General features: G+C 47.4%; 1 protein-coding gene across 1 annotated transcript; it reads left to right on the top strand.

Annotated features, from left to right (window-relative positions):
- Positions 1-932: 932 nt before the first annotated feature.
- LOC125374558 (kinesin-like protein KIF18A) lies at positions 933-15,809 on the top strand (the record flags this gene model as incomplete). Its single annotated transcript, XM_048385430.1, has 10 exons — positions 933-1,069; positions 1,721-1,831; positions 3,635-3,832; positions 4,839-4,936; positions 8,466-8,541; positions 8,689-8,763; positions 10,317-10,405; positions 11,959-12,118; positions 14,761-14,925; positions 14,985-15,809. Coding segments are annotated over 10 exons (1,934 nt in total), but the record flags the coding sequence as incomplete, so codon positions are not given.
- Between the last annotated feature and the right edge of the window lie 535 nt (positions 15,810-16,344).

Genomic DNA, 16,344 nt, shown 5'->3' with positions numbered 1-16,344 from the left:
AGGTGTGGTGCAGCCTATACTATATTAGTGCAGGTGTGGTGCAGCATATACTGTATTCCTGCAGGTGTGGTGCAGTATATTATATTCCTGCAGGTGTGGTGCAGCATATACTGTATTCCTGCAGGTGTGGTGCAGTATATACTGTATTCCTGCAGGTGTGGTTCAGCCTATGCTATATTAGTGCAGGTGTGATGCAGCCTATACTAGATTTCTGCAGGTGTGGTGCAGCCTATACAATATTTCTGCAGGTTTTGATACAGAGTTTATATGTTTACTTGGTTGACTGGCATTAAAGAAGTTCAAAGACAATAAAATAATTGAACCAACAACAGTTCACTGATTGGTATGCAGAGAAGGTGTCAACAAGCTTGACAAGAGTGGGTGGAACTTTTGACTCAAGCAGTGATAACTCTCCGGATGCCCATTGTGTAATTCCTATTCTTGAACTGACATTGTTATACACTTGTTACAACTGCTGCTCAATAAACCAGGTTTGTGTTGATATTGAAGTTGGTATCTCCGCTATCCAAAGTGTGCAGTGAGTCTTATTGTTGGATAGTCATTTGGAGACATAAATGTGAAGTTAATTAATGCCAGTAAAGACCGCTCACGTTTTTCGCATTTTATTCACGCTCGCGTTAACATGGTTAATTTCAAGATTTACAGTACTATATTCCTGCACATGTTGATGCATTATATAGTTCATGCAGGTGTGATGCATCATATTCCATTTTCCTGCAGGTGTGATGCATCATATTTCATTTTCCTGCAGGTGTTGATGCGTCATATTCCATTTTCTTGCAGGTGTTGATGCATCATATTTCATTTTCCTGCAGGTGTTGATGCGTCATATTCCATTTTCTTGCAGGTGTTGATGCATCATATTCCATTTTCCTGCAGGTGTTGATGCAGCATATTCCATTTTCCTGCAGGTGTTGATGCGTCCTATTCCATTTTCTTGCAGGTGTACAATGAACAGATCCAAGACTTGCTGCTGCCACGGGGGAGTCTGCCAATCAGAGAGGACCCAAACACTGGTGTTATTGTGCCAGGACTCTCGCTGCACAAGGTACATATAAATCCCAGATGTGACAGTTTGCTACTGATGTGGCACTTGTGTGACAGTTTGCTGCTGATGTGACACACGTGTGAGAATTTCTGCTGATGTGACACATGTGTGAGAGTTGCTGCTGATGTGACACACGTGTGAGAGTTGCTGCTGATGTGATACTTGTGTGAGTTGTTGCTGATGTGATACTTGTGAGAGTTGCTGGTGATGTGACACACATGTGTGAGAGTTGCTGCTTATGTGACACACGTGTGAGAGTTGCTGCTGATGTGACACACATGTGTGGGAGTTGCTGCTGTTGTGACACGTGTGAGAGTTGCTGGTGATGTGACACATGTGTGAGAGTTGCTGGTGATGTGACACGTGTGTGAGTTGCTGGTGATGTGACACGGTGAGAGTTGCTGCTGATGTGACACACGTGTGAGAGTTGCTGCTGGTGTGACACACGTGTGAGAGTTGCTGCTGATGTGACCCATGTGTGAAAGTTGCTGGTGATGTGACACACGTGTGAGAGTTGCTGCTGATGTGACACACAGGTGAGAGTTGCTGCTGGTGTGACACACGTGTGAGAGTTACTGCTGATGTGACACATGTGTGAGAGTTGCTGCTGATGTGACACACGTGTGAGAGTTGCTGCTGTTCTGCTTGCAGCCGAAGAATGCAGAGGAGCTCCTGTACATGCTCCAGTTCGGCAACAAGAACAGATCCCAGCACCCGACTGATGCCAACGCTGAGTCGTCACGGTCTCACGCTGTCTTCCAGGTAACTGCACTTCACTATCTTTGGGCATACCACATTCACCCTTGGGAACTTGACAATGCATGTCTACATGTAAAATATACCACAAGAGAATACTGTCAATTAAACTTTCGGGATTTGTAAGTTAGCATGGGGTTCTTATGAAGATTACTTGCTGATAGGTAAAGGAGTTGTTCAGTGGACCCTTGCTAGAATGGGACGTTTAATAAGCGGAATATGGAAGGTGTGCTTGTCATGAAGAGACAGGGTGTCCTGGGCATGGTCCTTGAGAGAAGTGGCTGATAGTTCCCAGCCTTGGAAAACTTCTGCTGGGACATGAGGGCAGTCTCGTCTAGAGCATAGCTAGAGACAAAAGAGTGAGTCTTGGATGTCTCTCCATGGAGGGAAGAAGAAGACCAAGATGAAGATGCAAGAGCAGACATGGGTTAAAGGGGAAGTGTACACGCAAAAATCACTTTCTTTCTTTTTCTAAACAAAACGCAATTTTAGAATTAGTTAGTATCTGTGTTTGAAAATATACGCTCATTTTTTTTCACAGTGAAAGTAGGAAGCTCACAATAGTGTTAAAATGATATGTCGTTGTGAGGCCTTCGTTTTACGAGCGAAATAGGCCTGAGTTATCCCCCTTAGATTATGACGTAATTGGTGCCAATTCAACTGGGTCCCTGTCTATTCTCAACGCAAAAGATATCAAGGACCAGTTTGCGGTAAAACAACATGGTCTACGACACACTCCGGCGCAGTGGTGACTCAGCATAACACAATTCTGGCTGGCATCTGAGACGCTAGAATCACAAAACTGTACCTACACCACGTGAAGCGGCTCTAACAAAGCATGATGACGTCATAATGTTTATCAATTGGCACCAATGACGTCATATTGCAAGGGGCATAAGCCATGGTGTTTTTGTTATGGAAATAGAACACTTGGTAAATGTGAAAAATATCAATCGTTTTAATGCAAAAAATATGTTAATTAAATATGATGTTTTTATATTTTTGTCTATGACACTTCTATGTTAACACTTTTAATGTGGAAAAAGTACAAGAAAAATTGGTTCATTTCCGTGTGAACTTGCCCTTTAAGGGAGCACCTCTATAAAAGCCAACCATGGGATTTAGTCTGTCATACAGACCCTGAAACAAATATATCGAATAAAGCCCATGCAAGTGTATAATGTTTGGCAAGTCTAGATTACTGCAGTATCTGAAAATGAAGACTCTTTGGGCTCCTTTTTATTATATTATATAACTATAATTTTACAACTGTTTTTTCTGTGAAGTGTGTTCATTTCAGAGACTAGATGTTAGTCTATCTGGGATTCTGACGGGGATATTTCCTGTTATTTGTAGCCACCATCAAGTGCGATATATTAATAAACCAGCAAGAATGTGTAGTAAGACATGAAGTCACAAACCATTAGAATTATATAAATTGAAAATGAACAAGAAACAAGCAAAAGGATGCTGGTATATTGCTGGAGCATTTTATATTCACAACAAGCAGTAATGTGAAGATACACGACGTCATCACTTCCGTGGTCACTTGCATGGGCACTGTGAGATAGTATTATCCACACAACTAGTTGGAACATCTTCTTCAGCTGGACCTCACACAGCTTTGTCTTTCTGTCAAAAATTGCAGAAGATGCATTTAGGAGTATGTAGGATAAGTATAAAAGTGTAAAAATATATTTAGATTTTACTAGGTTTAACTTTTGCATTTTTTCCATTTGACATGTTTGAAAAACAACTCTCTATGTTAAATTTGTTTAATTTATTTTTTTCTAAATTTTCTTTGTGCAGGTATTTGTGCGACAGAAAGACCGCACCGCTAACATATCTGCTGAGGTGAAGGTGGCCAAGATGTGTTTAGTTGACCTGGCAGGGTCCGAAAGGGCCACAGTCACCAAGAACCGAGGGGCTAGATTCAGAGAGGGAGCCAACATCAACAGGTCTCTCCTGGCACTTGGCAATGTCATCAATGCTCTCGCGGAGAACAAGGTTAGCCCTAGATGTGGCATAAACTTCAACATTTTAGGATTGATTTTTTCACTGTCCATCTTAACCATGGTAATGTAAATCAATGTAAATGCTTCTGTGACAGTTTAATATCAATATTCATACATTTTTATCTGTACAGTATCAACATATATATCTTATTGATGCATTGATATTGCGATATACGATGACATCCTTGGGTAGTCAGTCCATTCACCGAATAGCAGGATTAAAGGAACTTTCACTTGCTGTGTGATGGACTGGCAGCTGAGTGTTAGTATCAGGTTTTTGTTTGTACCGGATTCGACCCGTGAAGATTCGGTGTAGAATAGGTCTTCAGCAATCCATGCTTGCCGTAAAAGGTGACTACGCTTGTCGTAAGAGACGACTAACGGGATCGGGTGGTCAGGCTCGTTGACTTGGTTGATGCATGTCATCGATCCCAATTGCGTGGATCGATGCTCATGATGCCAATCACTGGATTGTCTGGCCAAGACTCGATTATTTACAGATCGCCGTCATATAGCTGGCATATTGCTGAGTGCAGCGTTAAACAACAAACAAGCAAACAAAAGTACTGGATTCCTTCTCCTGAAATAGGTTATTTGTCATCATACTGGACCACATTCACAGATGCTCTCATCATCAACCACTGGTTTTCGTGCTTCAGCCTTGACTTGCATACCAACTCAGTTATGTCAGAAATTGAGTGTACCCACCTTTATGAGACAAGGGAGTAAAAGGTCCAGTTTCCACCATTGCCGAACTAGGCTGGAATTGAGGGTGTTGATTATAGCACCACCAGCTATGTCCCCTCCATGACTCTCCTATTGACCAGTCAGAGTCCTCCACTCGGGAAGATGAGTGTACAAGATTCACCAACTACTTTCAAGCGAGCCTGATTAACATGCTCATTTTCATGTTCAGAAAATATGAACCGGGTTCCTCCACTCATTCATTCTCTGTTACTGACAAATGAACCTCACTGTTTATAACTTATGTGTTTCAGAACAAGGGCCACATTCCGTACCGAGACAGCAAGTTGACCCGGCTCCTGAAGGACTCGCTGGGAGGCAACTGTCGAACTGTCATGATTGCCGCAGTCAGGTAGGGAGGACAGCCCCACTGTCTTACAGCAGTCAGGTAGGGAGCACATCCCTACCCACCCCACTGTCTTACAGCAGTCAGGTAGGGAGAACACCCCCACCCACCCCACTGTCTTACAGCAGTCAGGTAGAGGGAACACCCCCACCCACCCCACTGTCTTACAGCAGTCAGGTAGGGAGAACACCCCACCCACCCCACTGTCTTACAGCAGTCAGGTAGGGAGAACATCCCTACCCACCCCACTGTCTTACAGCAGTCAGGTAGGGAGAACACCCCCACCCACCCCACTGTCTTACAGCAGTCAGGTAGGGAGGACACCCCTACCCACCCCACTGTCTTACAGCAGTCAGGTAGGGAGAACACCCCACCCACCCCACTGTCTTACAGCAGTCAGGTAGGGAGAACACCCCCACCCACCCCACTGTCTTGCAGCAGTCAGGTAGAGGGAACACCCCCACCCACCCCACTGTCTTACAGCAGTCAGGTAGGGAGAACACCCCCACCCACCCCACTGTCTTACAGCAGTCAGGTAGGGAGAACACCTCAACCCACCCCACTGTCTTACAGCAGTCAGGTAGGGAGAACACCCCTACCCACCCCACTGTCTTACAGCAGTCAGGTAGGGAGAACACCCCCACCCACCCCACTGTCTTACAGCAGTCAGGTAGGGAGAACACCTCAACCCACCCCACTGTCTTACAGCAGTCAGGTAGGGAGAACACCCCTACCCACCCCACTGTCTTACAGCAGTCAGGTAGGGAGAACACCCCCACCCACCCCACTGTCTTACAGCAGTCAGGTAGGGAGAACACCCCCACTGTCTTACAGCAGTCAGGTAGGGAGAACACCCCCACCCACCCCACTGTCTTACAGCAGTCAGGTAGGGAGAACACCTCAACCCACCCCACTGTCTTACAGCAGTCAGGTAGGGAGAACACCCCTATCCACCCCACTGTCTTACAGCAGTCAGGTAGGGAGAACACCCCCACCCACCCCACTGTCTTACAGCAGTCAGGTAGGGAGAACACCTCAACCCACCCCACTGTCTTACAGCAGTCAGGTAGGGAGAACACCCCTACCCACCCCACTGTCTTACAGCAGTCAGGTAGGGAGAACACCCCCACCCACCCCACTGTCTTACAGCAGTCAGGTAGGGAGAACACCCCCACTGTCTTACAGCAGTCAGGTAGGGAGAACACCCCCACCCACCCCACTATCTTACAGCAGTCAGGTAGGGAGAACACCCCCACCCACCCCACTGTCTTACAGCAGTCAGGTAGGGAGAACACCCCTACCCACCCCACTGTCTTGCAGCAGTCAGGTAGGGAGAACACCCCCACCCACCCCACTGTCTTGCAGCAGTCAGGTAGGGAAAACACCCCACCCCACCCCACTGTCTTACAGCAGTCAGGTAGGGAGAACACCCCCACCCACCCCACTGTCTTTCAGCAGTCAGGTAGGGAGAACACCTCAACCCACCCCACTGTCTTACAGCAGTCAGGTAGGGAGAACACCCCTACCCACCCCACTGTCTTACAGCAGTCAGGTAGGGAGAACACCCCCACCCACCCCACTGTCTTACAGCAGTCAGGTAGGGAGAACACCCTACCCACCCCACTGTCTTACAGCAGTCAGGTAGGGAGGACACCCCCACCCACCCCACTGTCTTGCAGCAGTCAGGTAGGGAGAACACCCTACCCACCCCACTGTCTTGCAGCAGTCAGGTAGAGGGAACACCCCAACCCACCCCACTGTCTTGCAGCAGTCAGGTAGGGAGAACACCCTACCCACCCCACTGTCTTGCAGCAGTCAGGTAGGGAGAACACCCCTACCCACCCCACTGTCTTGCAGCAGTCAGGTAGGGAGAACACCCCACCCCACTGTCTTGCAGCAGTCAGGTAGGGAGAACACCCCTACCCACCCCACTGTCTTACAGCAGTCAGGTAGGGAGGACACCACCCCCACCCCACTGTCTTGCAGCAGTCAGGTAGGGAGAACACCCCTACCCACCCCACTGTCTTACAGCAGTCAGGTAGGGAGAACATCCCACCCCACCCCACTGTCTTGCAGCAGTCAGGTAGGGAGAACACCCCTACCCACCCCACTGTCTTACAGCAGTCAGGTAGGGAGAACATCCCACCCCACCCCACTGTCTTGCAGCAGTCAGGTAGGGAGAACACCCCTACCCACCCCACTGTCTTACAGCAGTCAGGTAGGGAGAACACCTCAACCCACCCCACTGTCTTACAGCAGTCAGGTAGGGAGAACAACCCTACCCACCCCACTGTCTTGCAGCAGTCAGGTAGGGAGAACACCCCACCCCACTGTCTTGCAGCAGTCAGGTAGGGAGAACACCCCTACCCACCCCACTGTCTTACAGCAGTCAGGTAGGGAGAACACCTCAACCCACCCCACTGTCTTACAGCAGTCAGGTAGGGAGAACAACCCTACCCACCCCACTGTCTTGCAGCAGTCAGGTAGGGAGAACACCCCTACCCACCCCACTGTCTTACAGCAGTCAGGTAGGGAGAACACCCCACCCCACTGTCTTGCAGCAGTCAGGTAGGGAGAACACCCCTACCCACCCCACTGTCTTGCAGCAGTCAGGTAGGGAGAACACCCCACCCCACTGTCTTACAGCAGTCAGGTAGGGAGAACATCCCACCCCACCCCACTGTCTTGCAGCAGTCAGGTAGGGAGAACACCCCACCCCACTGTCTTGCAGCAGTCAGGTAGGGAGAACACCCCTACCCACCCCACTGTCTTACAGCAGTCAGGTAGGGAGAACATCCCACCCCACCCCACTGTCTTGCAGCAGTCAGGTAGGGAGAACACCCCACCCCACTGTCTTGCAGCAGTCAGGTAGGGAGAACACCCCTACCCACCCCACTGTCTTACAGCAGTCAGGTAGGGAGGACACCACCCCCACCCCACTGTCTTGCAGCAGTCAGGTAGGGAGGACACCCCTACCCACCCCACTGTCTTACAGCAGTCAGGTAGGGAGAACATCCCACCCCACCCCACTGTCTTGCAGCAGTCAGGTAGGGAGAACACCCCTACCCACCCCACTGTCTTACAGCAGTCAGGTAGGGAGAACATCCCACCCCACCACACTGTCTTGCAGCAGTCAGGTAGGGAGAACACCCCTACCCACCCCACTGTCTTACAGCAGTCAGGTAGGGAGAACATCCCACCCCACCCCACTGTCTTGCAGCAGTCAGGTAGGGAGAACACCCCTACCCACCCCACTGTCTTACAGCAGTCAGGTAGGGAGGACACCCCAACCCACCCCACTGTCTTACAGCAGTCAGGTAGGGAGGACACCCCCACCCACCCCACTGTCTTGCAGCAGTCAGGTAGGGAGGACACCATCGTCCAACCCCAGTCAAAATATTAGTTATATACAAGTTACAGGAGTAATTGTATTGTTGCCAAATGAAAAGTTGTATCTGAATATGAGTATCAGGCAAGTGGCCTGAACGTGACAGAATCTAGTTGTTTTATTGACATCCTGTTTCTGTTGTCTTAGTCCTTCCAGCATGTCGTATGAAGACACCTACAACACCCTCAAGTATGCCGACAGGGCCAAGCACATCCGGGCCATGGTGAGTAGACCACAGGAACAACATACTTCCTGTAGATTTTCTTTAATTTGGGGAAATATAAATTGTTGTTGAAACATTGGGTCATCAAGTCCACCCATCCACCCACTCTCACTCACTAGATCACTTATATGTCTGTCTGTTTCCCAGCTGAAGAAGAACATCCTGAATGTGGACTTCCACGTGTCCCGGTACGGCCAGATTGTGGAGGACTTGCGGAAAGAGGTGAGATCAGCTAATACCTGCTTTCATTTAGAGTCGCCTCCCTTAGCTGTAACAGGATCCACTGATTATGGCCTGTCCCCATTGTGATCCTTGTTATGTCAGAACCACAACCATATTTCACCAAAGTGAACATCTATGACCTGACCTCCCAAATGAAAGTGTCCTGCAGTGATGTTGCTGATGTTGCACTGATGTGTTCATAGAAGCAGAGATTCATTGATTCAGCTTTATTGGATGTGCGCAAAAATTCTGTATCATACCTTTACATATGATTATATATATATATATATGAGACTGCTGTTGGAAGCGAAAGAATACATGCTGGTCAAGTAACAAAAATGGCGCTTTGCGAAAAGAACTGTCTCAATTGACGAGTTAAAGAGAAATTTACAGTTTATAACGAGACATTTCAAGAGAATAACAAATGACATGAAGCGATATTTACTCCATAAATGACCACCCGTCATTATTTTGCCTTGTCAATGTGACACTAACGTAAAAAAGTTGTCAACAGTTTGTAAACGGACCAGACTCTTACGGTAAAGGGGGACAATTTGAGGGGAGGTCACTCTATCATGACAATAGTTCTGTTAAAAGGGTTATGTTCACTGCAATGAACAACTTTCTCAACTTCAGAAAACTCACAATGAAGTATACAATAAATATAGAATACTAAACGAGCTCCCGTGTAATACCAATTTTATGAAACGAGTGAATAGTTCTGGTATCTGACGAGCAAATGCGAGTGAGATACCACAACTATTCACGAGTTTCATAAAATTGGTTTTACACGAGAGCGAGTTTAGTATTTTATTTATTACTTGTCATTTATAATGTTTTTATAATTATACTGTTGAGTGTAAATAGGCTGACACCTACACGATCCATGGCATAATCCAATTGAGTTTAACAGAATAATACTTCAAACACGTAAAAAGTTGAAACGTATGAATTTAATATCATACAATGGTCCACCTTTAGAATTCAGGCGTTCGTCCCACAAAATTATCGTAGTGCTAAGGCTGTCACAACTCACATAATTTAACTTCTAAGGGTAACGACTGTCGTTGCGCTAGAGTACGATCGTCTTGTGGAACGGGACCTTGCACCTCAAAGTTTACAATCATGTCACAATACCCGATGACGTAATTTGTTGAATTTTGTTGCAAGATCCATCGGCGAAACAATGCCATGTGACGTCACCCTAGCAACAAGGTTGCTGGGGTCATCGAGTGTGCATAAGCTCCTCCCAGTGATCTATCATCTCCACACACAATGCCGTTGAATAAGCCAAGGGATGTTGAGAGCTTTCAATATTTGTTCGTGAAACGTGTTCCGAGAATACATAAGCACGCGTTTTGGTATTACACAATGTTTAATAAAGCTGTATGTTTATTAAACGGGTCATCTCTTCACGGGCAAGTAATAAACATGTTTACTTTTACCCTGTGAGGCAGGTGTGGTGTGACACAGCACGTGTTATGGTTCTGGTTGTCCGATATAGCAAGTGTTATAGTTGTATAGTAATCATGTTATCTGTCTTCTACTCACAGATCGGAGAGTTGAAGTCACGACTTCAGCTGTATGATGAGGGGAAGATGGGGTCGTCACGGCGACAGTCAGCTGTCAATGAGGAGCAAAGGTGAACATTTAGTTGATGCCATGTTTATTTTTTCATTGGTAAAGTTTTTGTATTTGCAAATATCAACCACACAGAAATAACATATGACTCTCTTTATTCAACTTTGATTACCACACTGGCTATCAACAGTCATCCTAACAGATAGCATAGGATTCTAACAAGAGGTTTAAAGATGTAAAGTGGCAGCAATCAGTCACAGAAATTCCCTTTCCATACACAGCGGCAGTATCACCTACATTAAACATATCTTGCAAAATAAACAATTAATTAAGTAACCATTGAATTGTACCCTGTGGTTTTGTTACACACAGCTTACACCCAAGCTGGTGGTCTGTACAGCTGCTGGGTGTACAGCTGTTGGTCTGTACAGCTAGTGGTCTATACAACTGATGGTCTATACAGCTGATGGTCTATACAGCTGATGGTCTGTACAGTAGGCAGTCTGTACAGCTAGTGGTCTATACAACTGATGGTCTAAACAGCTGATGGTCTATACAGCTGATGGTCTGTACAATAGGCGGTCTGTACAGCTGATGGGTGTACAGCTAGTGGTCTATTTAACTGATGGTCTGTACAGCTGATGGTCTGTACAGCTGGTAGTCTGTAAGCTGGTGGTCTGTACAGCTGATTGTCTGTACAGCTGATGGTCTGTACAGCTGGTGGGTGTACAGGTGATGGTCACTTAGCTGATGGTCAGTACAGCTGGTGGTCTATACAACTGATAGTCTGTACAGCTGGTGGTCTATACAACTGATAGTCTGTACAGCTGGTGGTCAGTACAGCTGGTGGGTGTACAGATGGTGGTCTATACAACTGATGGTCAGTACAGCTGGTGGTCTATACAACTGATAGTCTGTACAGCTGGTGGTCTATACAACTGATAGTCTGTACAGCTGGTGGTCTATACAACTGATAGTCTGTACAGCTGGTGGTCTATACAACTGATACTGATAGTCTGTACAGCTGGTGGTCAGTACAGCTGGTGGGTGTACGGATGGTGGTCTATACAGCTGGTGGGTGTACGGATGGTGGTCTATACAACTGATGGTCAGTACAGCTGGTGGTCTGTACAGCTGATGAGTGTACAGCTGGTGGTCTGTACATCTGGTGGTCTGTACATCTGGTGGTCTACAGCTGGTGGTCTGTACAGCTGGTGGCTTTACAGCTGATGGTCTGTACAGCTGGTGGGTGTACAGCTGATGGATGTTCAGCTGATCTTTTCAGCTGGACAGTTAATGGTTTGCTTCATGGTCACCTTCACCTGTAAAGAGTACTCTGTGTTTCATTAAACAAGGGCCAATTGAAGAAATACTTTGCACATTTATCCCTGATAGAAAAATACACATTACTGTTTCAAAATATCCTGATAAATTCACTCATACGAAGGTTGTAGACCAAAGTGAACATAAAATATTTTTTGGAACTTACCTAAAGAGGTTCGTCTGTAGCATTGAGGACATTTAGTAAATTCTTTGTTGATGGTATAAATGAAGTACACTACCGACAGAGCTAGAATGTGTGAGATGTTGAGCAGTATCTTGTCCCTCACACAGACTGAGCGCGATCCTGGAGAACATCTTCGAGGCTCGTTTGGACGTGCGTCGAGAGCAGCTGCAGGTGGAGTGTGTGTATCGGGACCTGCTGTGGAAGATTGGCCGCAAACAGAGATGTCTTCATCGACTCCGTGTCATCTCGAGCGCTGCTCAGGGACAGGTGGGTGGTTGTACAATGACGGGATGTGGTTGTACAATGACTAGATGTGGTTGTACAATGACTGGATGTGGTTGTACAATGACTGGATGTGGTTGTACAATGACTGGATGTGGTTGTACTATGAATGGATGTGGTTGTACAATGACTAGATGTGGTTGTACAATGACTGGATGTGGTTGTACAATGACTGGATGTGGTTGTACAATGATGGGATGTGGTTGTACAATGACTAGATGTGGTTGTACAATGACTGGATGTGGTTGTACAATGACTGGATGTGGTTGTACAATGACTGGATGTGGTTGTACAATGACTGGATGTGGTTGTACTATGAATGGATGTGGTTGTACTATGAATGGATGTGGTTGTACAATGACTAGATGTGGTTGTACAATGACTGGATGTGGTCGTACTATGACTGGATGTGGTTGTACAATGACTGGATGTGGTTGTACTATAACTGGATGTGGTTGTACAATGACTGGATGTGGTTGTACAATGACTGGATGTGGTTGTACAATGACTGGATGTGGTTGTACAATGACTGGATGTGGTTGTACAATGACTGGATGTGGTTGTACAATGACTGGATGTGGTTGTACAATGACTGGATGTGGTTGTACAATGACTGGATGTGGTTGTACAATGACTTGATGTGGTTGTACAATGACTGTATGTGGTTGTACAATGACGGGATGTGGTTGTACAATGACTGGATGTGGTTGTACAATGACTGTATGTGGTTGTACAATGACTGGATGTGGTCGTACAATGACTGGATATGGTTGTACAATGACTGTATGTGGTTGTACAATGACGGGATGTGGTTGTACAATGACGGGATGTGGTTGTACAATGACGGGATGTGGTTGTACAATGACGGGATGTGGTTGTACAATGACTGGATGTGGTTGTACTATGACTGGATGTGGTTGTACAATGACTGGATGTGGTTGTACAATGACTGGATGTGGTTGTACAATGACTGGATGTGGTTGTACAATGACTGTATGTGGTTGTACAATGACTGTATGTGGTTGTACAATGACTGTATGTGGTTGTACAATGACTGGATGTGGTTGTACAATGACTGTATGTGGTTGTACAATGACTGGATGTGGTTGTACTATAACTGGATGTGGTTGTACAATGACTGGATGTGGTTGTACTATGACTGGATGTGGTTGTCACTAGGTACAAAGATGCCTACAGTAGACTTTATTAACCTCCATGTCAGAATGATGAGATCTGATTGCTTCACATGACCTTGACACTATACTGTGTATCCTGCCTTGGAGGGAAATACATTTCTCAGAGGGTTCATAAATCCTTTATACCTGCGACGAGCAAGTGAGGCTGCACATGGATTTCTGAGAGGGAGAATAAATCCCTTACACCCCGCTTGCACCAAGAAGCTGCACGCTATTTCTGAGTAAATGAAAGTCATGTGACAGAGCACAAGTTAACCTCAGCTCAATCAAACAGCTGTTTTCTATCAATTTTGAAATTTGTTTTAATTAGTTTACATAGTCATATCACAACATGTCGCTAAGATAAATTTGTTGCAGCACATTAAAGATGGGCCCATGGGACGCATGAAGAAACCCATGTACCTCTTGTGATCCTACCACAACTAATAATGTATGCTTGTCATAAGGATTGACTGAAAATACTAGTGTGGTCTGTTTCGGTCACTTGATTGATAGCACGTCATTGTGCCTGATGGTAGTGATTCTGGTGACCACGTTAAACAACATTCAATCACTCACTCAGTCACTTCACTCAGGTGGCACGCAACATGTCTTAAAGTGCCTGCTGTAGAAGCTTGGCTATACACCTGAAGGTGTTGCTGATGGTCAGACGTACACCTGAAGGTGTTGCCGATGGTCAGATGTACACCTGAAGGTGTTGCCGATGGTCAAATGTACACCTGAAAGTGTTGCCAATGGTCAGATGTACACCTGAAGGTGTTGCCGATGGTCAGATGTACACCTGAAGGTGTTGCCGATGGTCAGATGTACACCTGAAGGTGTTGCCGATGCTCAGATGTACACCTGACATGTGTATCTGATGGTTGTAGACCGCCTCCCGTGGTCTAGTGGTAGAGCGTCCGCCCGGAGAGTGGAAGGTCCGGGGTTCGATCCCCGGCCGCGTCATACCAAAAGACGTTAAAAGATGGTACTTGTTGTTACCCTGTCTGGCGCTCGACATTAAGGGGCTAAAACAAGGACTGGTTGGCTCGAAGTCAGTATACTGTGTCTGAGTGGGGTATTCATGTTAAACTGCGGCATGGTATCTCAGTGAGCTAGCACTATTAATCGGCATCAGTACGGACTAGTACAAGCAGCCACACAAACACACACACGTACATGCACGTCACTATATAAGTGCAATAATCTTGGACGCGACGTTAAACCCCATTTCACCTCACCTCTGATGGTTGTAGGTGTGTGAGCGAGAGGAGCGCAGCCTCAAGTCCCTCCAGGGCAAGATGGAGGGTTGCTGCTTGTATGTACACCTGACATGTGTATCTGATGGTTGTAGGTGTGTGAGCGTGTGGAGCGCAGCCTCAAGTCCCTCCAGGGCAAGATGGAGGGTTGCTGCTTGTATGTACACCTGACATGTGTGTCTGATTGTTGTAGGTGTGTGAGCGAGTGGAGCGCAGCCTCAAGTCCCTCCAGGGCAAGATGGAGGCAGTGACCAGGAAGCGAGATGCAGCTGAAGTGAAGCTGGCCGCCAACCAGGACTGGCTGAACCGGGTCCACTCCGAGTTGTGCCTGGCAGGAGGAGACAACGCGGTGCCAGAGGTAAGTTCCCATGCTGCACCCTCATCTACCTGCCCTCCGTCCTGACCATCACTGTAGAGTGTAGGTTCCCATGCTGCACCCTCATCTACCTGCCCTCCGTCCTGACCATCACTGTAGACTGTAGGTTCCCATGCTGCACCCTCATCTACCTGCCCTCCGTCCTGACAATCACTGTAGACTGTAGGTTCCCATGCTGCACCCTCATTTACCTGCCCTCCGTCCTGAGCATCACTGTAGACTGTAGGTTCCCATGCTGCACCCTCATCTACCTGCCCTCCGTCCTGACCATCACTGTAGACTGTAGGTTCCCATGCTGCACCCTCATCTACCTGCCCTCCGTCCTGACAATCACTGTAGACTGTAGGTTCCCATGCTGCACCCTCATTTACCTGCCCTCCGTCCTGACCATCACTGTAGACTGTAAGTTCCCTTGCTGCACCCTCATCTACCTGCCCTCCGTCCTGACCATCACTGTAGAGTGTAGGTTCCCATGCTGCACCCTCATCTACCTGCCCTCCGTCCTGACCATCACTGTAGACTGTAAGTTCCCATGCTGCACCCTCATCTACCTGCCCTCCGTCCTGACCATCACTGTAGACTGTAGGTTCCCATGCTGCACCCTCATCTACCTGCCCTCCGTCCTGACCATCACTGTAGAGTGTAGGTTCCCATGCTGCACCCTCATCTACCTGCCCTCCGTCCTGACCATCACTGTAGACTGTAGGTTCCCATGCTGCACCCTCATCTACCTGCCCTCCGTCCTGACCATCACTGTAGACTGTAGGTTCCCATGCTGCACCCTCATCTACCTGCCCTCCGTCCTGACCATCACTGTAGACTGTAGGTTCCATGCTGCACCCTCATCTACCTGCCCTCCGTCCTGACCATCACTGTAGACTGTAGGTTCCCATGCTGCCACCCTCATTTACCTGCCCTCCGTCCTGACCATCACTGTAGACTGTAAGTTCCCATGCTGCACCCTCATCTACCTGCCCTCCGTCCTGACCATCACTGTAGAGTGTAGGTTCCCATGCTGCACCCTCATCTACCTGCCCTCCGTCCTGACCATCACTGTAGACTGTAGGTTCCCATGCTGCACCCTCATCTACCTGCCCTCCGTCCTGACCATCACTGTAGACTGTAGGTTCCATGCTGCACCCTCATCTACCTGCCCTCCGTCCTGACCATCACTGTAGACTGTAGGTTCCCATGCTGCACCCTCATCTACCTGCCCTCCGTCCTGACCATCACTGTAGACTGTAGGTTCCCATGCTGCACCCTCATCTACCTGCCCTCCGTCCTGACCATCACTGTAGAGCTGTAGGTTCCCATGCTGCACCCTCATCTACCTGCCCTCCGTCCTGACCATCACTGTAGAGCTGTAGGTTCCCATGCTGCACCCTCATTCTACCTGCCCTC

Source organism: Haliotis rufescens, unplaced genomic scaffold (genome assembly GCF_023055435.1).
Source record: "Haliotis rufescens isolate VD_foot unplaced genomic scaffold, xgHalRufe1.0.p SCAF_588, whole genome shotgun sequence".
Lineage (NCBI taxonomy): Eukaryota > Metazoa > Mollusca > Gastropoda > Lepetellida > Haliotidae > Haliotis > Haliotis rufescens.
Note: the sequence above shows the minus strand (reverse complement) of the source record. Positions and strands in the feature narration are given on the sequence as shown.